The sequence below is a fragment of the Oncorhynchus mykiss genome, chromosome 12, assembly GCF_013265735.2.
Source record: "Oncorhynchus mykiss isolate Arlee chromosome 12, USDA_OmykA_1.1, whole genome shotgun sequence".
NCBI classification, from domain to species: domain Eukaryota; kingdom Metazoa; phylum Chordata; class Actinopteri; order Salmoniformes; family Salmonidae; genus Oncorhynchus; species Oncorhynchus mykiss.
In genome coordinates this window covers 87453629-87481288 of record NC_048576.1, presented here as the reverse complement: position 1 = coordinate 87481288, position 27660 = coordinate 87453629, and the positions used below count along the sequence as shown (strand labels likewise).

General features: G+C 44.2%; 1 protein-coding gene across 1 annotated transcript in view; it reads left to right on the top strand.

The window, feature by feature from the left end:
- Positions 1-10311, top strand: part of LOC110486921 (Na(+)/H(+) exchange regulatory cofactor NHE-RF2) — a 49311-nt gene extending 39000 nt beyond the window's left edge. The window contains exons 4-6 of the mRNA XM_036939026.1: positions 5757-5910; positions 6302-6420; positions 6916-10311. Coding sequence (XP_036794921.1) covers positions 5757-5910; positions 6302-6420; positions 6916-7083 — 441 coding nt within the window. The 3' untranslated portion in view covers positions 7084-10311. The remainder of the gene's footprint in view (positions 1-5756; positions 5911-6301; positions 6421-6915) is intronic.
- Positions 10312-27660: the final 17349 nt, after the last annotated feature.

Sequence of the window (27660 nt, the reverse complement as noted above, 5' to 3'; positions counted from 1 at the left end):
TGGAATGGTCTAAAGCTTGGACTCTGGAGCAGTGGAAACGCGTTCTCTGGAGTGATGAATCATGCTTCGCCAACTGGCAGTCTGACGGACGAATCTGGGTTTGGCGGATGGCAGGAAAACACTACCTGCCCCAATGCATAGTGCCAACGGTAAAGTTTGGTGGAGGGGGAATAATGGTCTGGGGCTGTTTTTCATGGTTTGGGCTGGGCCCCTTATTCTAGATGATTCTGGGCTTCCAACTTTGTGGCAACAGTTTGGGGAAGGCCCTTTGCTGTTTCACCATGGCAATGCCCCAGTGCATAAAGCGAGGTCCATACAGAAATGGTTTGTCAAGATCAGTGTGGAAGAACTTGACCGGCCTGTACAGAGCCCTGACCTCAACTCCACCGAACACCTTCGGGATGAATTGGAGTGCCGACTGGAAGCCAGGCCTAATCGCCCAACATCAGTGTGCAACCTCACTAATGCTCTTGTGGCTGAATGGAAGCAAGTCCACACAGCAATGTTCCAACATCTAGTGGAGAGCCTTCCCAGAAGAGTGGAGGCTGTTATAGCAGCAATGTTCCAACATCTAGTGGAAAGCCTTCCCAGAAGAGTGGAGGCTGTTATAGCAGCAATGTTCCAACATCTAGTGGAAAGCCTTCCCAGAAGAGTGGAGGCTGTTATAGCAGCAAAGGGGGGACCAACTCCATATCAATGCGCATGATTTTGGAATGAGATGTACAGTGAGCAGGTGTCCACATACTTTTGGTCACTTAGTGTACTTTACATCACTGCCTATAATCATTTAGGTTAGGATCAGGAGTAGGCTGATCTGGTCCTAGATCTGGGGTTAAGGACTACTTTTACCTTATGCAGTTTCCCCTATACAGGTCAGTGTCAGTAAACTGTAGTCAGTGAAGCCCTGTTTCAATCAGTCATTGGTTTTAATGCTGTGTCTGTTCGTTCTAGCTGGATTAGTGCTAAGTGGCTAGGTCACTGTACCTGCTGAAACTGCAGGCAGAGCCCCGGGGGTTTGGCCTAGGTAACCCCAGGCAGGTATGTGGGCTCAGCGGTTGACTAGAGGATGATTATGTGTGTGTTATTCTCTGTGGCTAATGGAGGATGTCTCTGACCAAGCAACTGTGTGGCACGGTGCACTGCTTGGTCCATCGTCAGCAGCTCGTTAGCAAGGTGAAGACCCATTCTCTCTCACACACACACACACACACAAAGGTAAACCAATGGAAACATTCCAGGGTGTACAACCTAAACAAACACTGACGATTATGATTGTACCTTGAAAACGACTGCTCTGTAAAGCATTCAAACAGCACTGTATTCCAATGAAAAACAGCTTTGGCCCACTGGCACTACACTGACTGTTGTATTGTGTGGGAGTCGCCTAACGAACAAGGGCCCTATTAATTAGCTTGAGTGGGCTGGATTGTTTTGTTGGATTGTGAAGGATTGCTGCTGCTATGAAACATGACACAACACCTGCTCCCCTATCCCAACACAAAGGGGGCTTGTTCCTCCTCATACACTAGGGCTGGTATGATGAGACGATTCTCTACCAATTAGTGTGTGATGACTCCACTGAGCCTTATGTTCTGACACCTACTCTAATGGCGAGAGGGAGAGAGACAGAGAGAGAGAGACAGAGCGAGAGGGATAGACAGAGAGGGAGAGCGAGAGAAAGAATAGATAGAGATGTGTTTCTGATAGTGAAGGTGTCCGCACCATAACAGTTATCACTGCTTAACTCTCACTCTCGCTTTCTTTCATGCTCTTTCTTTTTTCTCTTTTTCTCTCTCACACACACAATACACACAACTTCTCTTGGTTTTACACATTCTTTCCTCCCTTTCTCTCTCTCTTTCCCTCCTTCTCCTAGTCTCTCCCTAGCCTTAACAGGCACTCACTAGACTTTTACATTTCCTATGTAACAGTTAGTTATGAGATAGTAGGAGGGTATCTAGCCATGCTGTTACAGTGTATTAGACCAGTCTGGTACCTAGCCGTGTTGTTCCAGTGTATTAGACCAGTCTGGTATCTAGCCGTGTTGTTACAGTGTATTAGACCAGTCTGGTATCTAGCCGTGTTGTTAGTGTATTAGACCAGTCTGGTATCTAGCCGTGTTGTTACAGTGTATTAGACCAGTCTGGTATCTAGCCGTGTTGTTACAGTGTATTAGACCAGTCTGGTATCTAGCCGTGCTGTTACAGTGTATTAGACCAGTCTGGTATCTAGCCGTGTTGTTACAGTGTATTAGACCAGTCTGGTATCTAGCCGTGTTGTTACAGTGTATTAGACCAGTCTGGTATCTAGCCGTGTTGTTACAGTGTATTAGACCAGTCTGGTATCTAGCCGTGCTGTTACAGTGTATTAGACCAGTCTGGTATCTAACCGTGCTGTTACAGTGTATTAGAATAGTCTGGTACCTAGCCGTGCTGTTACAGTGTATTAGACCAGTCTGGTATCTAACCGTGCTGTTACAGTGTATTAGACCAGTCTGGTATCTAACCGTGCTGTTACAGTGTATTAGACGAGTCTGGTATCTAGCCGTGTTACAGTGTATTAGACCAGTCTGGTATCTAGCCGTGTTGTTACAGTGTATTAGAACAGTCTGGTATCTAGCCGTGCTGTTACAGTGTATTAGACCAGTCTGGTACCTAGCCGTGCTGTTACAGTGTATTAGACCAGTCTGGTATCTAACCGTGCTGTTACAGTGTATTAGACCAGTCTGGTATCTAGCCGTGTTGTTACAGTGTATTAGACCAGTCTGGTATCTAGCCGTGTTGTTACAGTGTATTAGACCAGTCTGGTATCTAGCCGTGTTGTTACAGTGTATTAGACCAGTCTGGTATCTAGCCGTGCTGTTACAGTGTATTAGACCAGTCTGGTATCTAGCCGTGCTGTTACAGTGTATTAGACCAGTCTGGTATCTAACCGTGCTGTTACAGTGTATTAGACTAGTCTGGTACCTAGCCGTGCTGTTACAGTGTATTAGACCAGTCTGGTATCTAACCGTGCTGTTACAGTGTATTAGACTAGTCTGGTACCTAGCCGTGCTGTTACAGTGTATTAGACCAGTCTGGTATCTAACCGTGCTGTTACAGTGTATTAGACGAGTCTGGTATCTAGCCGTGTTACAGTGTATTAGACCAGTCTGGTATCTAACCGTGCTGTTACAGTGTATTAGACCAGTCTGGTATCTAGCCGTGTTGTTACAGTGTATTAGACCAGTCTGGTATCTAGCCGTGTTGTTACAGTGTATTAGACCAGTCTGGTATCTAGCCGTGTTGTTACAGTGTATTAGACCAGTCTGGTATCTAGCCGTGTTGTTACAGTGTATTAGACCAGTCTGGTATCTAACCGTGCTGTTACAGTGTATTAGACCAGTCTGGTATCTAGCCGTGCTGTTACAGTGTATTAGACCAGTCTGGTATCTTTGTTACAGTGTATTAGACCAGTCTGGTATCTAACCGTGCTGTTACAGTGTATTAGACCAGTCTGGTATCTAACCGTGCTGTTACAGTGTATTAGACGAGTCTGGTATCTAGCCGTGTTACAGTGTATTAGACCAGTCTGTTATCTAACCGTGCTGTTAGTGTATTAGACCAGTCTGGTATCTAGCCATGTTGTTACAGTGTATTAGACCAGTCTGGTATCTAGCCGTGTTGTTACAGTGTATTAGACCAGTCTGGTATGTAGCCGTGCTGTTACAGTGTATTAGACCAGTCTGGTACCTAGCCGTGCTGTTACAGTGTATTAGACTAGTCTGGTACCTAGCCGTGCTGTTACAGTGTATTAGACCAGTCTGGTATCTAACCGTGCTGTTACAGTGTATTAGACGAGTCTGGTATCTAGCCGTGTTACAGTGTATTAGACCAGTCTGGTATCTAACCGTGCTGTTACAGTGTATTAGACCAGTCTGGTATCTAGCCGTGTTGTTACAGTGTATTAGACCAGTCTGGTATCTAGCCGTGTTGTTACAGTGTATTAGACCAGTCTGGTATCTAGCCGTGTTGTTACAGTGTATTAGACCAGTCTGGTATCTAACCGTGCTGTTACAGTGTATTAGACCAGTCTGGTATCTAGCCGTGCTGTTACAGTGTATTAGACCAGTCTGGTATCTTTGTTACAGTGTATTAGACCAGTCTGGTATCTAACCGTGCTGTTACAGTGTATTAGACCAGTCTGGTATCTAACCGTGCTGTTACAGTGTATTAGACGAGTCTGGTATCTAGCCGTGTTACAGTGTATTAGACCAGTCTGTTATCTAACCGTGCTGTTAGTGTATTAGACCAGTCTGGTATCTAGCCATGTTGTTACAGTGTATTAGACCAGTCTGGTATCTAGCCGTGTTGTTACAGTGTATTAGACCAGTCTGGTATGTAGCCGTGCTGTTACAGTGTATTAGACCAGTCTGGTACCTAGCCGTGCTGTTACAGTGTATTAGACCAGTCTGGTATCTAACCGTGCTGTTACAGTGTATTAGACCAGTCTGGTATCTAGCCGTGTTGTTACAGTGTATTAGACCAGTCTGGTATGTAGCCGTGCTGTTACAGTGTATTAGACCAGTCTGTGTCACAACCAACTCCTACTGCCCTCACTTCATAAGCAGCAGCGTTACTGAATTTTAAAACAAAATCCCCCTCAGGACACTGATACCTGAAACCCACACTATTGGTTCAGCAGAAGCTAGGCATCAATATTTGATGGTGTACCAACGTTAAGGCAGGCAGCATCGTGCAAAGCTACAGTACTCGCTGAATAGAGTTAATGGAATATACAGGAGTCTGTGGAAAGTCACAGGGAGAAACTCTCCAACAGAAACTTGCTGATGTGTTAGTGACTGGGGTGGAGGTGTGAGGGCTTCTTCTTACCTTTCAGACACTCTCTCGCTCCCCTCACACACTCCCCCTTCACTCTTTTCCAGCTGAATTCACAAGTTGCCGAACCAATTAAAGAGGGTTTACTATGACCAAAGAGAGAGAGAAAAAGTGTTTGAAAAGGAAACAAATAAACTATGTTCTACTGTTAGAGCCCATTAGCTTACATGCTCGTTCCATCCTTGTTGTAATGGGGTATGGAATGTAAAGGTATTCTGTTCAGTTTGTACGTCATTAAGGAAGGAATGCAGAATATTCTCTCTATGCACCATCTTGCAAAAATGTGTGTCTGATTCCTCACAGGTTTTGTCCTCACTCTTCATTGAGTCCGGTGGAAAATGATTGTTTTGGTGCATAGTACCCTCTACTGTTTGGATCACGTAACGGTTTGCATACTCAGTTGATCCTTGTCTGAATAAATAAGTATTTTAGTTTAGGCTATACCATGGTTCTGGACAGTTGTGAATGTGTTCTCTAAAATGCTGGGTCAGGTAAAGAGAATGTTGTTGGATTGAGACTGGTGACCTGCTGCACTGGTCCAATGTGGACGAATCAGAAATCAACTGTAAGTCAATCAGTGTAAAGTCTGCACACCAGTAATGACAGACGACCGACCAACCAACATCACTAGTGTGCTTTTTTTAGAACTTGTTTTGGATACTTAGTTGTTCCTGTCTGAACCAGCAGCAGGATCTACAGTTCACTCTTTCTTTCCTACTGTATCCATATTCACAACCAGACAGCCTTGAACGTCTGTCAGGCATTGAAACATTGAGACAGTGAGGAGGCCAGATCACAGAGTCACAGACAACAGTATAGATGGAGACATGTAACATCACTCACCCATAACACCCTTTCTTCCCCTCTCTCTCCCTTCAGGTGAATGGGGTGAACGTGGAGGGCATGCGTCATGCGGAGGTCGTGGCCTTCATAAAGAGAGGAGGAGATGAGACCAGGCTGCTGGTGGTGGACCCTGACACAGACCATCACTTTAAGAAGATGGGCGTCACCCCATTGGCCAGCCACGTTAAAGGTAGGCCTACACCCCTGTTTATCTGTTAAACAGAATATTCATTTCAAGTGTACTCTTATAAACCACGCAAGTCTCTAGTCTAATTGTACATCTACATTTAACATATTACATAATATTACATAATATTGCATAATATTGCATATTGAGAAGGCAGTAATGGTGTTGATGATCCTAATCTATAGTGAAATGTTACGGTGTTGTTCATCAAAACCAGCATCAGATTACTGACCTCCAAATCTGAGCCTGTAATTCTGGGTGAAGTTGCCCGTAGGGTGGATCAGTTTTGCATTTCCTCCACTAATGGTTCAGGTTAGGATTGGGGGGGAGGAAAGGGTAGAGAAGCTGATCCTAGATCTGTACGTAGAGCGTAATTCTGACCCTTCTTTCCCAGACTTTGACGGTCCGTCCATATCCAACGGCTCCCCCAGTCCTCAGATCAACGGCAGCTTCACCAGCAGCTCCATCCAGTCACACCACTCTGACCTGAGCAGTCCAGACAACAGCCTGCAGGTGAGACGTGTGTGTGTGTGTGTGTGTGTAGTGTGTAGTGTGTGTAGTGTGTACAAACATTCAAGAAAGCATGCAAGGTGTGAGTATATGTGTGTCTGCATGCGTGTGTAGACTATATTGGAGTGTACAGTATATAACCTCTTGTTATTTCATATAACACATGTATCACATTAACACAGATATTATCAGAATTACACATCAGGGTTCTATTTCAATTCATTACATTCAGGAAGTAAACTGAGGTCTACCAATTTTACCATTCACACATTTGACCAATTCCAAATCATTGAGCAAATTAGAAGAATTGGAATTCCTGTTTACTTCCTGAATTGACTGAATTGAAATTGAATTGACCTCAACCCTGCCATGCGTGTGATTGTCATCCACACTATAACTACCAAGTAGTCTCTTCTCTGATCTGATCTGATCTGATCTGATCTGATCTGATCTGATCTGTCTGTCTGTCTGTCTGTCTGTCTGTCTGTCTGTATCTAGCTGGGAGAGGACGAGGCGAGCCGTCTGATGGACCCGTTTGCTGAGATCGGCCTGCTCCTGAGTCCCACAGCGGCTGAGGCCAAAGAGAAGGCCCACGCCAAGAGAGCCAAGAAGAGAGCCCCTCAGATGGACTGGGACAAAAAACACCAGCTCTTCAGCAACTTCTGAACTTTTCTGCCACCCAATGAGAGAAGCAGAAAGACTGTCGAATTTGACATTTCTGAAACTTACCTTCAACATTCCTACCCGTTACCCCACCACCACTACCACCCAATCCAACAGAAGAGAATATGCAGATAGAATGTTGTTCTTTGAACGTTGGCCATCCAACACCCACTCCCCCCTGCTTCCAAAATGGACTGGATGGAATGATGGACATCTCATCCTTTACCCCTCCTTCAATCCTCCCTTCTTCCACCCTTCTCTATACCCTCATCCCACCCAGAGAGAGCTTGTCTGCTGGACTGGACTGGAATAAGAGACTCAAGATTACCAGCTTCTTCTGAATCCTCCCGTCATCATCAGTCTTTCCCTAAACCATCCAATGGCCCTCCTCTTCTACCACTAACTCCCACCTCCTCTGAGGACTGCTCTGGAGAGAGGAGGCACTTATTTTTGTATTCAGAAAGTAGAAAAGCACCATGATAGGTGTTAGCCAGCCCAGCTATAAGGAGTATGGGGAATATGGACTATGTGAGATGTTTGTGAACACTGTGACCTGATCTTAAACATTGGGGTTTGTTTTGACCCTGTAAGAGAAGGAACGTACGCCCAAAGATGGATAAAACTTTTCCTCCCATGATCCTCCTGTGATTTTATTGTGTGATCGATGCGCCTCAGACTTCACGGATTCACTCACCAGGAAAAGCACAAACTGGAGGCTGAATAGCATTGCTTCTGTATCATCTCTGTTTGTATTTGTATCAAAGCATCTGTTTTCTCACAATGTCATAACATTTCCACTTTGCTCCCTATGTTGGATATGAACTGGTATTCATAGATGGTGTTAACAATGCATAGACAATCAAAAGCCTTACTCCACCCATCCCTCCCTCTCAATATGATAGCATTTAAGATACATGCATTTAGTCAATGTATGCGTGCACACACACACAAGCCCCCTATGATTCTCTAGACTATAGGCCTGCTTCACTCATTCTAAGGCAGTTTTAGTTTATTTAAGGGACCCTTATCTTTATGACATCAATGACATCCTCTCCACCATTTCATATCCCAATGTCCCCGACATAGAAATAGAATTACTAGAATGGGAATTCCTCAATCAAGTTAAGAGTGAATAGATCAAGCGTTGAGTTTTTTTTACACTGCCTGTCTAGTACACCAGGGGGTGCTAATAAGACACACAGCAACATGAAGCCACTCCAGTACACTGCTCAGAGATGTATGAGGATTGGGACATGAAAGTACCATAGCAGGAGAAGATAGTCTGGGGATGATATGACCACTTTAAAGATGTATGAGATCTATGTAACACCTTGTAACATTTACATAAAGCCTGCAGGTATGTGTTATTACTAGTTATGAGTATCTATCATGCTTTACCTGTTATAAGCAAATATAATGCTGCATTACTTGTTATGAGCATGTATAATGCTATATTACTTATGAGCATCTATGTTTTATTACTTGCTATGAGCATTGATAATGCTGTATTACTTGTTATGAGCATCTATGTTTTATTACTTGCTATGAGCATTGATAATGCTGTATTACTTGTTATGAGCATCTATAATGCTGCATTACTTGTTATGAACATCATCTATGAGCCGAACACCTTTATATGCAAAAGTATAGATACAAATAATGTATGAAATAACAAGATGGATATTGTACGGGATTGAAAGTGAGCCCAGCGTATCAAAGAAAGCTTACATCATTCAGTGTTGATGTGATGTTGTGGTAATGTTCTGCTCATGTTGTGGTACAGTGATGACAGACTGACATAGTGCTTGTATCAGCTACTCCAGACTGGGCTGTCTTTCTGTTTCACTTCAGAAGGGAAGGACACAGTTATTTTTGTACAACATGCCTGAATGCTGTGGATTGTGGATCGGCTGTGGTATCAGGGGCTTTGGTATGTGAGTATAGCCTGGTCGCAGATCTATTTGTGCGATATTGCCAACTCCTATGGTTATTATCAAGAGGCGTCACACAACAATAGCCATAGGAGTTGGTAAGACAGCACAAACTGATCTCGGACCAGGCTATTCTGAGCTATGGGGCTAGGGGCTCTGATCAGTGGGCCTGCCCAGTGGGGGCTGGGGTGGTGGGGCAGTGGGGTGTGTGGGAGAGGCCTATCCTGGAGGTCAGACTCAGAGATGCTCTAATGAATGAGACCAGGGGAGCCACAGGACTTATAGGAGATTAGTCCTAGCATAGGAAAGCATGGGGACAGCTGTCCTGCACACAGACACAGACACACCCCAGACCAAACCACTGTCACGCCTCATAAGGGGGGTGAAGGTTATCTTACTGTGTGTGTGTCATCCACTGTTACGGATAGTAATCTCAGGTCCCCCCGGTCATTCATATTGTGGTAGGATCTACACAAAGAGAACACTCCCCAGACCAAACCACTGCTACATCTCATACGGGGGTGAAGGGAGATAGAAGGGAAAGTTTGTCTCTGTGTCATCCATTGTTACTATTCACCCAGGGTCAATATAGTGCTGATCTAGGATCAGTTTTGCCTTTTAGATCATAATTAATAAGATTATATGGACAGGAGGGACCTGATACTAGTTCAGCACTCCTACTCTGAGACGCTTTCTGAATACGGGCCCAGGTCCCCCCTGGAGGTTCATATTGTGGTAGGGTCTGAAATGCGGGTCCCTGGTTGGGCTCGGTCTGAGGTACAGGCCAGGGTCAGCTGTGCTATGCGGCGCCGACACCACACTTAGGACGGAGAGAAATGTCTGATCTGTTTTCATTTATTGCACAATTTATTTTTGTTAATACGCATATTGTCATTACTATTACTCATAATAGTACAGATAAAACCGTTTTTATTTCTCTGGTTTCCATTTGTGATCTAGCACCAATGTGTTTGCATAAGGGTTTTTACTATTGGTCCATATGATAAGCTGACCGTTAAACCCTGAGCAGAATGGTATATGACCCATGTATATTGACATTTTAGTCATTTGGCAGACGCTGTTATCCAAAGCGGCTTAAAGGAGCAATTTGGGGTTAAGTGCCTTGCTCAAAAGTTTGTTGACAGATTTTTCACCTAGTTGGTTTGGAGATTCCAACCAGTGACCTATCGGTTACTGGCCCAATGCTCTTAACCACTAGGCTGCCTGCCTCCCTACAGTATATATACGGCAGGTTGTATTTTTTCAATAAAGTGTGACAATCTCCTTCTGGTCTATATGACATCATCTCAGTGTCATCCCTTCTTCTTCTGTAAGTCTGTTGTCTTGTCTCTGATACTAGTGGGGGAGGGGGGGTCATCTGTTCAATGAGCTAATCTTCCCACAGCTGTGATCCAGGAGTTCTCAGAGATACTCCTCCTCTTCTCTCTCAAGGTCTATCTCCCTCCCTCACTATTGTCCCGGTCCTCCTCCTTGCTTGCGCTCTCTATATCTCTCTCTCTCTCTCTCTCTTCCCCCCTCGATCCCTAAGGATTATGTGAGTGTTGGCATACAGTTTCACTCTGTTTCAAGAATTCTCTCGTGCCTCCAGCTGCCATGAGTACTCAGGCCCGTTAGAGGTCACGCAGAGGTCCAGAGTGTGTGTGTGTGTGTGTGTCTGTCTTGTTCCGCCGGTTGGGTTTCTTCATGTTGACATCCGTTTGCGCCAAACCCGGCGAGATTGACATTTCTGTTTTTTTACCACCTTTTCTCCCCAATTTCGTGGGATCCAATTGTTAGTAGTTACTATCTTGTCTCATCGCTATAACTCCCGTACTGGCTCAGGAGAGACGAAGGTCGAAAGCCATGCGTGAGATTGACATTTCTACGTTATATAGGCTGCGCATCAGCCGCCTTCCTTCCGACCGGAGGCCTTACTTACTCCCCACAATGCAACACACTTGTGGTATTCAAAGTTCCCATACAACTCCTCATATCTAGCTTTAACCCAGCCTTGGTTGAATGAGACGATGTTTGGCGTAATCAGCAGACTTCCCTACTAACGGGCCCTTCGGTACGCTCCATATCGGTGATGGAAGGCGGGGTACACTGTACTTCAATGGGTCCCTTGACCCAGACTGTACTCCTTGGAGCTAACCGCGTTTGAGACGGTGTACGGCGGCCAGGAGCAAAAACTCCCTATTAGTCTGGCCCAATGGAGAAACCCTGGGAGGACCAGGCTCCTTGGAGTGGCCATTCCTCTGAGGCTGTACTGAGTCAAGATAAGAAGATTTCACCAGTGGAACCCAACCCACTGGCGGCACCTTTTTTTGGCTGTCAGGAGGTGCATCCTGTGTTACATAGCTCACGTCGCAACCTGCTTCACTTAGTTATCCGCTCAAGGTCGCATTTAATTGGGCATATATCTGTGTGCGTGTGGTCAGTCAAGTGTGAAAGAGTCTCATTATAGAATGTGTGTCCTTTGTCTGCTACGGTTCTTCAGCAGACTGGCATTCAGAGCTTCCCAGCCTGTTTGTCCCAGACTCAGCAGTCTGGCATTCAGAGCTTCCCAGCCTGTTTGTCCTAGACTCAGCAGACTGGCATTCAGAGCTTCCCAGTCTGTTTGTACTAGACTCAGCAGCGTCAGCAGTCTGGCATACAGAGCTTCCCAGCCTGTTTGTCCTAGACTCAGCAGTCTGGTTTTCAGAGCTTCCCAACCTGTTTGTCCTAGACTCAGCAGTCTGGTTTTCAGAGCTTCCCAGCCTGTTTGTCCTAGACTCAGCAGACTGGCATTCAGAGCTTCCCAGCCTGTTTGTACTAGACTCAGCAGTCTGGCATTCAGAGCTTCCCAGCCTGTTTGTACTAGACTCAGCAGTCTGGCATTCAGAGCTTCCCAGCCTGTTTGTACTAGACTCAGCAGTCTGGCATTCAGAGCTTCCCAGCCTGTTTGTACTAGACTCAGCAGTCTGGCATTCAGAGCTTCCCAGCCTGTTTGTACTAGACTCAGCAGTCTGGCTTTCAGAGCTTCCCAGCCTGTTTGTACTAGACTCAGCAGAGACACTGACTGGTGCCTAGTGTCTGTGTGTCCTCCTACGCTTTCCCAGAAAGCCAGTCATGCATAGGTCAGAGGTCTGCGACTGGTCAAGTTAACGGTCAGACAGTGAGAACACAGTGATGACATGGTTACATGGGTCGTATTCATTAGGGCACACAGTAGCAGAATATTTTGAAATTGTCATTTAGCAGACACGCTTATCCAGAGTGACTTACAGAAGCAATTAGAGTTAAGTGCCTTGCTCAAGGGCACATCAACAGATTTTTCACCTAGTCGTCTCTGGGATTCGAACCAGCGACCTTTTGGTTAATTGCCCAGTGCTCTTAACCGCTGGGTTACCTGCTGCCCCTCCATTTGGTCCCTGGTGAATACGGCCCTGTTGTGGGAGCACAGTGATGACATGTACACATACCTATTGTGTCATTGTTGAGGCTGTGTCTGAAGTGGAGGTGGTGAGGTCTTTCCAGAGTCAGGTCAACAAATAGACAAGACGTGGGCTGTCTAAGAGATTACTAAAATGTTATGTTGACTTTGTAAATCCTAATCTCAAGAAATAGGCAGCATTTTCAAAACATCCCTATATCAGCAGAACCATCGGAGTTACAGACATTGAAACCACCAGAAATCACTAAAATACTTTCTCTGGCCACATACAACTGTACACTAACTGTAAAAACTGTCAAAATAACTGTACAGTAACACTCAGAAAGACAACAATACACATTCAGTTAGCTAGGTGGAGCAATGGCAACAGTGCAAACTAGGCTGTGTGTGTGTGTGTGTGTACACGCATGCATGCTTGCCTTGTCTGCCAACATGTATGTTTGCGTGTGTGTGTGTGTGTGTGTGTGTGTGGAGCCCGGTACACCCAGTGCCATACCTGGTCTTTGTGGTAATGTGATGCCACACGAGGACAAATTAAGCCCCCCAGAGGTGCTGGTGGAGACTGACTACGTTCTAGATGTGAAGCCAGGCAACATCAAAGGATGGACAAGTTCAAAGCAGGCAGCAATTTATCAGAGCAGTAAAAACGGATAAAGGATCCACAGGTGATCATTTCTATTCAGTCTGTCTATACAGGCATGTTTAGCCTCTCCTATTCAGTCTGTCCTTGTCTATGCAGGCATGTTTAAACTCTCATTGTTGTTGGGTTTGATGGGGTATTGCGCTCTCTTTCCCTGTGTCTGTCTGTCCTTTTCTTTCTCTCTCTGTCTCTGTGCTCTCACGCACTCGCTCTCTCTCTCTCTCTTCAAGAACATCACTCTCCCGACTTGCTCACTCTTTGCCTCTCTATTTCTCTCTCTCCCCCATTCCTCCATTTATCCCTCCCTTCCTCCCTCCCTTCCTCTCCTGCCCTGCCCAGGTTGGAGTAGGGCCCCAGTAGGGCAGCTGTGCCCAAGAGGAGAAACCGGAGCCGAGCCACGGAAGCACACGGGTAGAGGAGGGGGAGAGTAAGGGGGGAAGAGGAGGCGGGAGTCTCCGTAGCCATGGTGACTGTGTGTTTTTGTTAGCGGCGCGTGAGTCAGCCGAGCGATGAGTCACAGTCAGGAGGAAACACACACAGAGGCACTACAGACACACTCACATGCACTCCCACTCACTGTGGAGCCAAACAAGGACAACTACACTAACATGCACACAGAGAGAGTAGAAGGAGAGAGAGGAGAGTAGAGAAGGAGAAAGGAGCATGAATGAAGAGAAGGAGAGGGAATAAGTCAATCTGACTATGAAAAAGAAAGAGAAGCGCTGAACAATTAAAAATAGAGAGACATGCAGAGAAAAATACAAAATAAGGGAGTAGAGAGAAGAGAGAAAGAGAGAGTGGAACCACAAGCAGACAAATGTGGATGGAGGGAGGAGAGGTTGGAAGAGGGCACATACCTACCTCTTCCCAGGGGCACACTTTATGAGGGAGTCAGGGCGGAAATGAACACACCCTGTTAGTGCACACCTTGGCTTAGCTGACTAATCCTACAGTTGACTTAGGCAGTGATTCCCAACTCCAGTCCTCCAGTACCCCCAACAGTGCACATTTGTTTGTAGCCTCAGACAAGCACACCTGATCCATCTTGTCAACTAATCATCAAGCCCTCAACGAGTTGAATCAGGTGAGTTTGTCCGAGGCTACAACAAAAATATGTACTGTTGGGGATACTGGAGGACTGGAGTTGGGAAACGCTGCCTTTAGGGATTGTCCTATATGCCTACACATATACAGTTCCCTCCTGAATTATTGGCACCCTAGGTAAATATTAACAAAAATGGCTGTGAAAAAATGTCATTGTTTGTCAGCTTGATCTTACACTCAAAATATAATATGCATCTAACCTTTGCTTAAAGAAAAAAATATATATATATTTTTAAACTTTATTCAAAAACATGCATGTCACAGTTACTGACACCCCTAGAAATGATTATGAACCAAATCTAATTGATGTATATTCCGATTAAGATTTTACTTTTTAAAGTTTATCTGATTCTATGGGAACTCTCAAGTGGTCATCCATGACTTCCTGTTTCACTGGGGAATAAATATGCGGTGACACACAGAGTAAACTCCCTTAGTCATCCTTCAACATTGGAAAGGCCAGAGAACACACAAATTAAATTATACAAAAGGTTGCTGACCTTCACAAATCAGGCAATGCCTATAAAAAGATAGCTACACACCTGAAAATACCCATCTCCACTATTAGGGCAATAATGAAGAAATGTTAAACAACTGGAGCTGTGATGAACCTGCCTGGAAGAGAACACAAGTGTGTTTTGCCAACACGAACAGTGAGAAGGATGGTTCATATTTGGAGAATTGCAGAAGTTGGTTACATCTTGGGGTCACCAAGTCTCCAAAACTACAATTAGACGCCACCTCCATGCCACCAAGTTATTTGGAAGGGTTGTCAGAAGAAAGCCTCTGCTGTCACCAAACCACAAGCGTAAGCGCCTGGAGTTTGTTAAATGTCATTGGAACTTTGATTGGAACCAGGTTCTATGGTCTGATGAGACTAAAATAGAGCGTTTTGGCAACAAACACCAGAGGTGGGTTTGGTGTAAAAAAAGATCCATGGTCATGCAGCAAAGAACCTAGTCCCCACTGTGAAGTATTGGGGTGGATAAGTGATGTTGTGGGGCTGTTTTACTTCCAAAGGCCCTGGAAACCTTGTTAGGATACCTGGCATCATGGACTCTTCAAGTACCAGGAGATTTTAGACCAAAACCTGTCTGCCTCTACCAGGAGGCTAAAACTGTGTCGTCGCTGGATCTTCCAGCAGGACAACGATCCAACACATTACCTCCAAATCCACATTAAAATGGTTCACTGACCATAGAATCAAGATTTTGCAATGCCAGCCCAGTCCCCTGATCTAAACCCCATTGAAAACCTGTGGGGGGTGAGCTGAAGAGGAGAGTCCACAAGCAAGGACCAAGGACTCTGAATGATCTGGAGAGTTACTGTATGGAGAGATGGTCTCAAATACCTTCCTATGTGTTCTCCCACCTCATCTAACATTATAGGAGACGACTTAGAGCTGTTATCTTGGCAGAGGGAGGGTGTGTTCTCCCACCCCATCTAACATTATAGGAAATGACTCAGAGCTGTTATCTTGGCAGAGGGAGGGTTCTCCCACCTCGTCTAACATTATAGGAGATGACTCAGAGCTGTTATCTTGGCAAAGGGAGGGTGTGTTCTCCCACCTCATCTAACATTATAGGAGATTACTCAGAACTGTTATCTTGGCAGAGGGTGTGTTCTCCCACCTCATCTAATATTATAGGAGATGACTCAGAACTGTTATCTTGGCAGAGGGAGGGTGTGTTCTCCCACCTCATCTAACATTATAGGAAATGACTCAGAACTGTTATCTTGGCAGAGGGAGGGTGTGTTCTCCCACCTCATCTAACATTATAGGAGATGACTCAGAACTGTTATCTTGGCAGAGGGTGTGTTCTCCCACCTCATCTAACATTATAGGAGATGACTCAGAGCTGTTATCTTGGCAAAGGGAGGGTGTGTTCTCCCACCTCATCTAACATTATAGGAGATGACTCAGAGCTGTTATCTTGGCAGAGGGAGGGTGTGTTCTCCCACCTCATCTAACATTATAGGAGATGACTCAGAACTGTTATCTTGGCAGAGGGAGGGTGTGTTCTCCCACCTCATCTAACATTATAGGAGATGACTCAGAGCTGTTATCTTGGCAGAGGGAGGGTGTGTTCTCCCATCTCATCTAACATTATAGGAGACGACTCAGAACTGTTATCTTGGCAGAGGGTGTGTTCTCCCACCTCATCTAATATTATAGGAGATGACTCAGAACTGTTATCTTGGCAGAGGGAGGGTGTGTTCTCCCACCTCATCTAACATTATAGGAAATGACTCAGAACTGTTTTCTTGGCAGAGGGAGGGTGTGTTCTCCCACCTCATCTAACATTATAGGAGATGACTCAGAACTGTTATCTTGGCAGAGGGTGTGTTCTCCCACCTCATCTAACATTATAGGAGATGACTCAGAGCTGTTATCTTGGCAAAGGGAGGGTGTGTTCTCCCACCTCATCTAACATTATAGGAGATGACTCAGAGCTGTTATCTTGGCAGAGGGAGGGTGTGTTCTCCCACCTCATCTAACATTATAGGAGATGACTCAGAACTGTTATCTTGGCAGAGGGAGGGTGTGTTCTCCCACCTCATCTAACATTATAGGAGATGACTCAGAGCTGTTATCTTGGCAGAGGGAGGGTGTGTTCTCCCATCTCATCTAACATTATAGGAGACGACTCAGAACTGTTATCTTGGCAGAGGGAGGGTGTGTTCTCCCACCTCATCTAACATTAGAGGAGATGATTCAGAACTGTTCTCTTGGCAGAGGGAGGGTGTGTTCTCCCACCTCATCTAACATTATAGGAAATGACTCAGAGCTGTTATCTTGGCAGAGGGAGGGTTCACAGTACTACATGTACTAAAAGCAGGGGTGGTAATCATTGTGACATTTGTTTTCAAATAAAATAATGATTTTTTAAACTAAATTAAAGGTTCAATGCAAATTATATTTTGAGTTTAAGATCAACCTGATAAACAACAATTACATGTATTTTTTCACAGTGTTTTTTGTTCATATTTACCTATCCTAATCTCTATAATAGAGTGGTATCTGCTTTTGTAATCATATAGGCAGTGTTTCATCCTAGTTAGGGATAGTCCTACACCTACACACCAAGAGATGAACACCATCATCTCTATAACAGACAGGTTTCTGCTTTTATCCTATAGACCCATCAAACTCAACTCTGGACCTCCAAGGCAGTTACACTCCTTATTTTCATTGTTCCCCTCTAATCAGGGACTGATTTAGACCTGGGACACCAGGTGTGTGCAATTAATTATCAGGTAGAACAGGAAACCAGACGGCTCCAGCCCTCATAGTTAAGAGTTGAATGCCATTGCTGTATAGACAGTGCTTCATCATATAGACAGTGCCACGCCTACACACCTATACAGAGATGTACACCATAATCTATGTGATAGATCTTTTAAACGTTCTACTCTATGAAGGGCTGTGTGGTAAGAGTGGTAGAGTTAAAGAGAGGCATTAGACACTGTCATTTTTATATCCTTGGTTCTTTTTGGATGTGTTTCTTTTCCCACGGCGTGTTGTTTGAGCAGAGGAGCCCGGCGCGCACACACACACACACACACATACACATAAACATCATCATCTCTTGTGTTTATTCTGAAGGGCTTGTGTAGGCTGAGGTTTATACATAAGGCCTATGGAGAGCAGAGCTGGCCCGGCGAGACAGAGTTGAATGTGTGTTTTGGCTGCTGTACCTCTGGAAGAGTGGCTCAGTACATACATCTCAGGGGGAAAGAGAGTGTTTCACATGTCTATGAGAGAGAGTGGAGATTGTGATGGAGGCCACACGGTACTACCATTTAATACATTTCATCTATTATACACACACAGTACATTAGCCCCTAGGCTTGGGAAGTATACCGTATATACCGTATACAGGGGTATTTTGAATTTCAGACAGTATGATTTTAAGTACTGATTTCTTTTCACAAAAATGTAATTGAGCCACATGGTATGTTAGTTTACAAAGAGCACATGGTATGTTAGTTTACAAAGAGCACACGGTATGTTAGTTTACAAAGAGCACATGGTATGTTAGTTTACAAAGAGCACATGGTATGTTAGTTTACAAAGAGCACATGGTATGTTAGTTTACAAAGAGCACATGGTATGTTAGTTTACAAAGAGCACATGGTATGTTAGTTTACAAAGAGCACATGGTATGTTAGTTTACAAAGAGCACATGGTATGTTAGTTTACAAAGAGCACATGGTATGTTAGTTTACAAAGAGCACATGGTATGTTAGTTTACAAAGAGCACATGGTATGTTAGTTTACAAAGAGCACACGGTATGTTAGTTTACAAAGAGCACATGGTATGTTAGTTTACAAAGAGCACATGGTATGTTAGTTTACAAAGAGCACACGGTATGTTAGTTTACAAAGAGCACATGGTATGTTAGTTTACAAAGAGCACATGGTATGTTAGTTTACAAAGAGCACATGGTATGTTAGTTTACAAAGAGCACACGGTATGTTAGTTTACAAAGAGCACATGGTATGTTAGTTTACAAAGAGCACATGGTGTTAGTTTACAAAGAGCACATGGTATGTTAGTTTACAAAGAGCACATGGTATGTTAGTTTACAAAGAGCACATGGTATGTTAGTTTACAAAGAGCACATGGTATGTTAGTTTACAAAGAGCACATGGTATGTTAGTTTACAAAGAGCACATGGTATGTTAGTTTACAAAGAGCACATGGTATGTTAGTTTACAAAGAGCACATGGTATGTTAGTTTACAAAGAGCACATGGCATGTTAGTTTACAAAGAGCACATGGTATGTTAGTTTACAAAGAGCACATGGTATGTTAGTTTACAAAGAGCACATGGTATGTTAGTTTACAAAGAGCACATGGTATGTTAGTTTACAAAGAGCACATGGTATGTTAGTTTACAAAGAGCACATGGCATGTTAGTTTACAAAGAGCACATGGTATGTTAGTTTACAAAGAGCACATGGTATGTTAGTTTACAAAGAGCACATGGTATGTTAGTTTACAAAGAGCACATGGTATGTTAGTTTACAAAGAGCACATGGTATGTTAGTTTACAAAGAGCACATGGTATGTTAGTTTACAAGGAGCACATGGAGCAAACGGACTGATGATCCCCCGTTGAGCAGCAGAAAGTTGATCAAGTTACACGTGAGATTCTCTTGTAATGTTTGCCAGCTAACTACAGAGCCTTCAGAAAGTATTCACTCCTCTTAACTTTTACCACATGTTGTTGTGTTACAGTCTGAATTTAAAATAGATTCAGTTGAGATGCTGTGTCACTGGCCTACACAAAATACCCCATAATATCAAAGTGGAATTATGTTTTTTACAAATTATTTTAATATGAAAAGCTGAAATGCCTAACTAAGTTCAGGAAAAAAGAATGTGCTTAACAAGTCACATAAGTTGCATGGACTCTCTGTGTGCAATAGTAGTGTTTAACATGATGTTTGAATGACTACCTCATCTCTGTACCCCACACATACAATTATCTGTAAGGTCCCTCAGTCGAGCAGTGAATTTCAAACACAGATTCCACAACCACAAAGACCAGGGATGTTTTCCAATGCCTTGTGAAGAAGGGCACCTATTGGTAGATGGGTAATGTTTTCCAATGCCTCGTGAAGAAGGGCACCTATTGGTAGATGGGTAATGTTTTCCAATGCCTCGTGAAGAAGGGCACCTATTGGTAGATGGGTAATGTTTTCCAATGCCTCGTGAAGAAGGGCACCTATTGGTAGATGGGTAATGTTTTCCAATGCCTCGTGAAGAAGGGCACCTATTGGTAGATGAGTAATGTTTTCCAATGCCTCGTGAAGAAGGGCACCTATTGGTAGATGGGTAATGTTTTCCAATGCCTCGTGAAGAAGGGCACCTATTGGTAGATGGGTAATGTTTTCCAATGCCTCGTGAAGAAGGGCACCTATTGGTAGATGGGTAATGTTTTCCAATGCCTCGTGAAGAAGTGCACCTATTGGTAGATGGGTAATGTTTTCCAATGCCTCGTGAAGAAGGGCACCTATTGGTAGATGGGTAAAACAAAACAAAAACAGACATTGAATATTCCTTTGAGCATGTTGAAGTTATTAATTACACTTTGGATGGTGTAGTACTACACCCAGTCACTACAAAGATGCAGGCAGATACAGAAAGAAAAGAAGGAAGCCTGTAAAGAATCAAAATATTCCAGAACATGCATTGGAATAAGGCACTAAAGTAAAACTGAAAACAATGTGGCAAAGTAATTCACTTTAAGTCCCCCTTTGTTTTTACACTGCTGCTACTCGCTGTTTATTATCTATGCATAGTCACCTTACCCATACCTACATGTACAAATGACCTTGACTAACCTGTAACCCCGCACATTGACTCGGTACCAGTACCCCCAGTATTTCCTTTTTTATTATTATTTTTTTACTGTAGTTTATTTAGTAAATATTTTCTTAACTCTATTTTTTAAAAACTGCATTGTTGGTTAAGGGCTTGTAAGTAAGCATTTCACAGTATTGTGAAAAAAACTTTTGATTTGATTTGAATACAAATCATTATTTTTGGGTCAAATCAAACTCAACACATCATACTTGCATCATGTTATGGGTATGTTTGTCATCAGCAAGGACTAGTGAGTTTTTTAGGATGAAAATAAAATGAATATAGAGCTAAGCACTGGCAAAATCCTAAAGAAAAACCTGGTTAAGTCTGCTTTCCAACAGACATTGGGAGACAAATTCACCTTTCAGCAGGACAATCATCTAAAACACAAGGCCAAATATTGCTTACCAAGATGACATTGAATGTTCCTGAGTAAACTAGTTACTGTTTTGACTTAAATTGTCTTGAAAATCTGTGACAAGGCTTGAAAAGGGCTGTCTAGCAACGATAAACAAATAAACTTGACAGAGCTTGAATACTTTTTTAAATAATAATGAGCAAATAATATATACAATCCAGGTGTGCAAAGCTCTTAGGGAATTACCCAGAAAGTCTCACAGCTGTAATCCCTGCCAAAGGTGATTCTAACATTCTAACTCAGGGGTGTGAATAGTTATGTAAATGAGCTATTTTGTATTTCATTATCAATACATTTTCAAAAATGTCTAAAAACATGTTCACGCATTTTGTGTAGTTGGGTGAAAAAAAGTGTTTTATCCATTTTGATATCAGGCTGTAAAATAAAATAAAAATGAATTAAGTCAAGGCTTATGAATACTTTATGAAGGCACTGTATCTTAGTTAACTATCTAAGATGTACCAAATACATTTTCTCCAGCTCAGGGCTCCAGCTATGCATTTGGTTTGCTAACTTGCTCGCTATAGGTGGCTAGCTTGCAAGATCAAGCTTCTTGTTTACAGCAGAGACAATCAATCCCTTGCAGGATCAGGTGTGAGTAGCCTTTTGAGATACTGTAGTTGTATAACTTTATGAGCTGGGTTGTCTATCCATGTATTAAATCAAATCAAATCAAATGTTTATTTATATAGCCCTTCATACATCAGCTGATATCTCAAAGTGCTGTACAGAAACCCAGCCTAAAACCCAAAACAGCAAGCAATGCAGGTGTAGAAGCACGGTGGCTAGGAACAACTCCCTAGAAAGGCCAAAACCTAGGAAGAAACCTAGAGAGGAACCAGGCTATGTGGGGTGGCCAGTCCTCTTCTGGCTGTGCCGGGTGGAGATTATAACAGAACATGGCCAAGATGTTCAAATGTTCATAAATGACCAGCATGGTCAAATAATAATAATCACAGGCAGAACAGTTGAAACTGGAGCAGCAGCACGGCCAGGTGGACTGGGGACAGCAAGGAGTCATCATGTCAGGTAGTCCTGAGGCATGGTCCTATGTATTTAGTTCATGTCTGCTTGCGCTAGTTAGCATTTAGCTAGCGTCATCTATAGCAATTCACTAGTAATTTGATAGCATTTGTTAGCATAAAAAAAAACGTTTGGAAAGAAATAGAGCCCATTTTTATGTTTGGAAAGAAATGGTGCCCCTTGTGTGCACTGCCGGTAATACTGTATACCACAGTATGGTACAGGAATGGTATGGAAATCTGGATACTGCTCAGCCCTAGTAAGCCCTGCTCTGTTCTGTCCTGTTCCCTCCAGTGACATACATCTCCTGTTTTTACACTATCATAAAAGCAGTGATACACTCAAGTACTCAACACTGAACATCATACATTTTTTCTCAGAGTGGCCCCGACTCCCCAACTGATGCTAAGATATGCTATACAACTGCTTTGCAGGACAGCCAATGAGATAGCAAGCTATAAGTCTTTACTATTTTCTGACCATGTGACCTGACCACCAAAAACTCCTATTAAGGCCCTATAAATAGTCTTCTAGCCCAGTCAGTATGGCATCGACAAGATGGCATTACATGTTCTACCGTATGGTCCATTAGATCAGAAGGCTAATTGAAATGTAAATATGTCATACAGAGTGTGCAACTGTTTGTTCTGTGTGGCCTGCCATCCATCTGTTGAATGTCATGGTCATGGTAAATCAGACAACTCTATTAATATGGGGTTGTCCATGCAGGACTGACATTGTTACAACGAAGACTTCTGACTGGAGTGGGAGGTCAGTGGGCAATGAGGAATAATACATGGATTTTAACACAGAGAGAGGTGGGGGCGGAGCAAGAATGTGACAGAGATCATGAGAGAAAACATTGTGTGTGAGGGACTTAGAGAGATAAGTGTGTGTGCCTATTTACTTGCATATATGCCTGCGTATGAGTGCGCCCGTTGTGTGGCACGCTCGTGTGTGTGTGTGTGTGTGTGATAGAGAGACCTTGCAAGAGCTATTTGATTAATGAACAAGAGGAAGTCACTGGACTTGTGTCATTACAGATGACCTCAGACAGTTGAATGGAGGAACAGAACACAGACTCCCCCCCCCCCCCCCCCCCCCCCCCCCTTACCTCAACAGTTTACTCACGCCCACACAGTTTAACAATTAACTCAGTCAGTTCACTAGGATACCACTGCAATACATTCAATACAACACATTTCACTTCCTTCCTTTTCATTACCGTCACTGCTGTTTCACCACGGCTTGCAACACTCCAATTGTGGGTTTGATTCTCGTAGGGTCATGGATATGGTTTCCACAAATAATAAAATACTTGTTGTTTGAAAAGAAACACAATAACTTTATATAAAGTCTTCAGCTAAATGACCATATCATCACCATCACTATCATGATCATCATTATAGTTGTCATTATCATCATCATTATCACCCTCTCTTCCCAGTGTTGTTCAGCTCTGCTGGAGTAGTCGACATAGAAATAGAATAAATAGACTAGACAGAGAATAGCTTCTCTAATCATTCCCAAAATTACCTCATCTCTGGAACATCCACACCACAGTGTCTCTATTAGTGAGCTGACATTAGTCTGTGCAGTGTTCATAACATGCAGTGTGTGTGTGTGTCTCGGGACTGGGTGGAAAAGCCTTTATCAGAGGGACAGGAGTCAATATCATTTAATTACAGATATTAACTAAGTAGAGAAGGAGACAGAGAGAAGGTGAGGGATACATGAGAGAGGAGAGGGGGAGCAGGATAGAGAGAGAAAGAGAAATATAACAAAGGCGAGGAGAAAGAGGGAGGAAGGACAGAGAGAGGGGAGAGGGGGAGGCAGAGAGAGGAGGGAGAAGAAGTAGAGGGGGGAGGGGGAGGCAGAGAGAGGAGGGAGAAGAAGGAGGGAGGAGGGGGAGGGAGAAGAAGGAGGGAGGAGGGGGAGGCAGAGAGAGGAGAGGGGGAAGAAGGAGAGAGGAGAGGGGAGAGGGAGAGTGGGAGGCAGAGAGAGGAGGGAGAAGAAGGAGGGAGGAGGTGGGGGGGAGGAGAGAGGAGAGGGGAGAGGGAGAGTCGGAGGCAGAGAGAGGAGGGAGAAGAAGGAGAGATGAGGGGGGGAAGAAGGAGAGAGGAGAGGGGAGAGGGAGAGTCGGAGGCAGAGAGTGGAGGTAGAAGAAGGAGAGGGGAGAGGGGAGAGGGAGAGTCGGAGGCAGAGAGAGGAGGGAGAAGAAGGAGAGAGGGAGGCAGAGAGAGGAGAGGGGGAAGGAGGAGAGAGAAGAGGGGAGAAGGAAAGGAGGAGAGAGGAGAGGGGAAGGAGGATGGAGGGGAAGAGATGAAAGGAGAGAGGGCAGAAGGATTGAGAGAGGGAGAGAAAAGGGGGACGAGGGAGAGAAAAGGGGGATAAGGGAGAGAAAAGGGGAATGAGGGAGAGAAAAGTGGTTATGGCAGGATATATTTAGCCAGTGAAGGGGTAGAGGGCGGTCTCTTCTCAAGGGGTTTTCCAGGGTATATTTAGGCTAGGCCTCCGCTAAAAGAGAAAGAAAAGGAATGATGTGCTTACAGTACAGAAGGACCACCAGTCTGATGTAACACTGTGCAATAAGGGACACGCCCCACTTTTCATCAGGGACACATGCTTTTGCTAACAAGTTAACAACACAAGACAGATTTTAGACTGCCAAATAACACAAGGCAACTGTGGACCCCATTTTATTTCAATATTAAAACTGCTTGAGACTTTTCAACACGTCCACCGACACTCAACTCCCAGACACCACAAACGGAGTGGACAGGGGGTACCGTCAGGAGCCAGTCCACAAGTCTGTTTTCCCCACACAAATGTAGCTAACGTGGTGAAAATGAGAGTAAGACAGACACAGCTGAAAAGTCATGCTAATAATAATGAGGCCAAAACTGTGCGGTCTCAGTAGCGATAATAGCATGCGTACTGGCCGGGGAGCGGTGAGTGGAGAGCGAGCACCGAGCCGCAGTGACGTCATTGTGGTTCCACAGCACTTCCTGTCTCTGCTCTGCTGCAATGTTTGTGTGTCTTGTCTCCATGGCGACTGCCAACACATAAATACCAGAGCGAGAGTAGACAAAAAGAGGGAGAGAGAGAGGGGGGGAGAGAGAAATGAGAAAGAAAGAGGGGGAAAGAGGTAAAGAAAGAAAGTATGAGCGAAAGAGGGCGAGGGAGAGGGAAAGAAAGAGAGCGAGGGAGAGAATAGGAAAGAGTGTGAAGGGAGAGAAATAAAGTGAGTGAAAGAAACGAAAAGAGACAGAAAATGAGGACAACCTCATTACCTACAAAAGTCAAGTGGACCCAATCTGGCCCTCAGTGACTGGTTAACTGGACCCAATCTGGCCCTCAGTGACTGGCTAACTGGACTCAATCTGGCCCTCATTGACTGGCTAACTAGACCCAATCTGGACCTCAGTGACTGGCTGAGTGGACCCAATCTGGACCTCAGTGACTGGCTGAGTGGACCCAATCTGTGTCCCTCAGTGACTGGCTGAGGGAGGCATGATGGTCTTGACTTTACTACCCTGCACTGAGCCTGGACAGCATTCTGTTGACGTAGTACCAAGAGAACAGAGACTGTGACCCCAAGTGCCCAGGTCTGGGTCTGTTCTGGGTCTGGTCTGGGTCTATACAGTGCCTTAGGAAAGTATTCAGACCCCTTGACTTTTTCCACATTTTGTTACGCTACAACCTTATTCAAAAAAAAATCCTCATCAATCTACACACAATACCCCATAATGACAAAGCAAAAACAGGTTTTTAGAAATTTGTGCTAATTTATTAAGAATAAAAAACTGAAATATCACATTTACATAAATATTTAGAACCTTTACGCTGTACTTTTTTGAAACACCTTTCGCAGCGATCACAACATCTCTCAACAAGTCTGGGCTCTGGCTGGGCCACTCAATGACATTCAGAGACTTGTCCCAAAGCCACTTCTGCATTGTCTTGGCTGTGTGCTTAGGGTCATTGTCCTGAAGGTGAACCTTCATCCCCATTCTGAGGTCCTGAGCGCTCTGGAGCAGGTTTTCGTCAAGAATCTCACTCTGTACTTTGCTCCGTTCATCTTTGCCTTGAACCTGACTAGTCTCCCAGTCCCTGCCGCTGAAAAACATCTCCACAGCATGATGCTGCCACCACCATGCTTCACCGTAGGGATGGTGTAAGGTTTCCTACAGACGTGATGCCTGGCATCCAGGCAAAATGGTTCAGTATTGGTTTCCTCAGACCAGAGAATCTTGTTTTCCATGGTTTGAGAGTCTATAGGTGCCTTTTGGCAAACTCCAAGCGGGCTGTCATGTGCCTTTTACTGAGGAGTGACTTCCGTCTGGCCACTCTACCATAAAGGCTTGATTGGTGGAGTGCTGCAGAGTTGGTTGTCCTTCTGGAAGGTTCTCCCATCTCCACAGAGGAACTCTGGAGCTCTGTTAAAGTGACCAAGGCCCTTCTCGCCCAATTGCTCAGTTTGGACGGGTGGCCAGCTCTAGGAAGAGTCTTGGTTGTTCCAAACTTCTTCCATTTAAGAATGATGGAGGCCACTGTGTGGGCTTTAGCCATTTAGTCCTCTGCATGACAACGGTAGTCAGAGGAAGTTGGTGAAAGCATGCATTCAGATCTGGGACCAGTCTAACAAAACCTTCAGAAGTTTGCTGAAACACATACAGATCTGGGTCCCATCCTCACTGAGTCTCAGTGTATTCCCAGTGTAGAGGGAGTGAGAGATGAGGGAGTGGAGTCAGGTTGTAGTTCGGTCCAGTGGAGGGACGGTCTCTCTCCACTCTCCCAGAGGAAGACCTATTTCCTCTCTGGAATGCTTGTATAATTAGATCCCTGCTGTCATGACAACCAAACGGGATCTTTTTTTTCGTATCCCGGGGCTGAGTTTAGAGTCACTTATAGTTGTGTGACTCACTGTCTGAGACACACTGACTCTGACACTTCACATGACTACCTCACACACACACACACACACGCACGCACACACACACACACACACACACACACACACACACACACACACACACACACACACACACACACACACACACACACACACACACACACACACACACACACACACACACACACACACACACACACACACACACACACTTACTCTCACATTCATTTTGAAGTCAGATTCGAAAAGATAAGTATTTTAATTTTGGAAAGTACTTGGAAATACACTTGGAAAGTATTGGAATGCATTTGAAAATACTAAAATACCCATGCATTTAACCCAGGTATTTGAAAATAGCACTTAAAATAAGTAACCTATTTATAGGAAATTATTTTAAAATACTATAAAATACTTCCAATAGAAGAAGTTGATTCGGGCCACATTATAAAAAAATGCTCAAATACACAGAAAATTTGTATTTAACTAACAAATAATCGAATACACATTTTAACCCAGGTCTGACACACACACACACACACACACACACATACACACACACACACGAAGAGTCATGTGTTACACATTTCTCTCAATAAACTGAGCTGAAGGTGCAAACTGACCCAGCGTGAACATGTACAGTAACATAACGTCCACATTCATTTCACTGCACTACGACCCCTACATGTTGCAAAACAGGCATTCCATTATGACCCCCCTACCCCTTACACACATACAC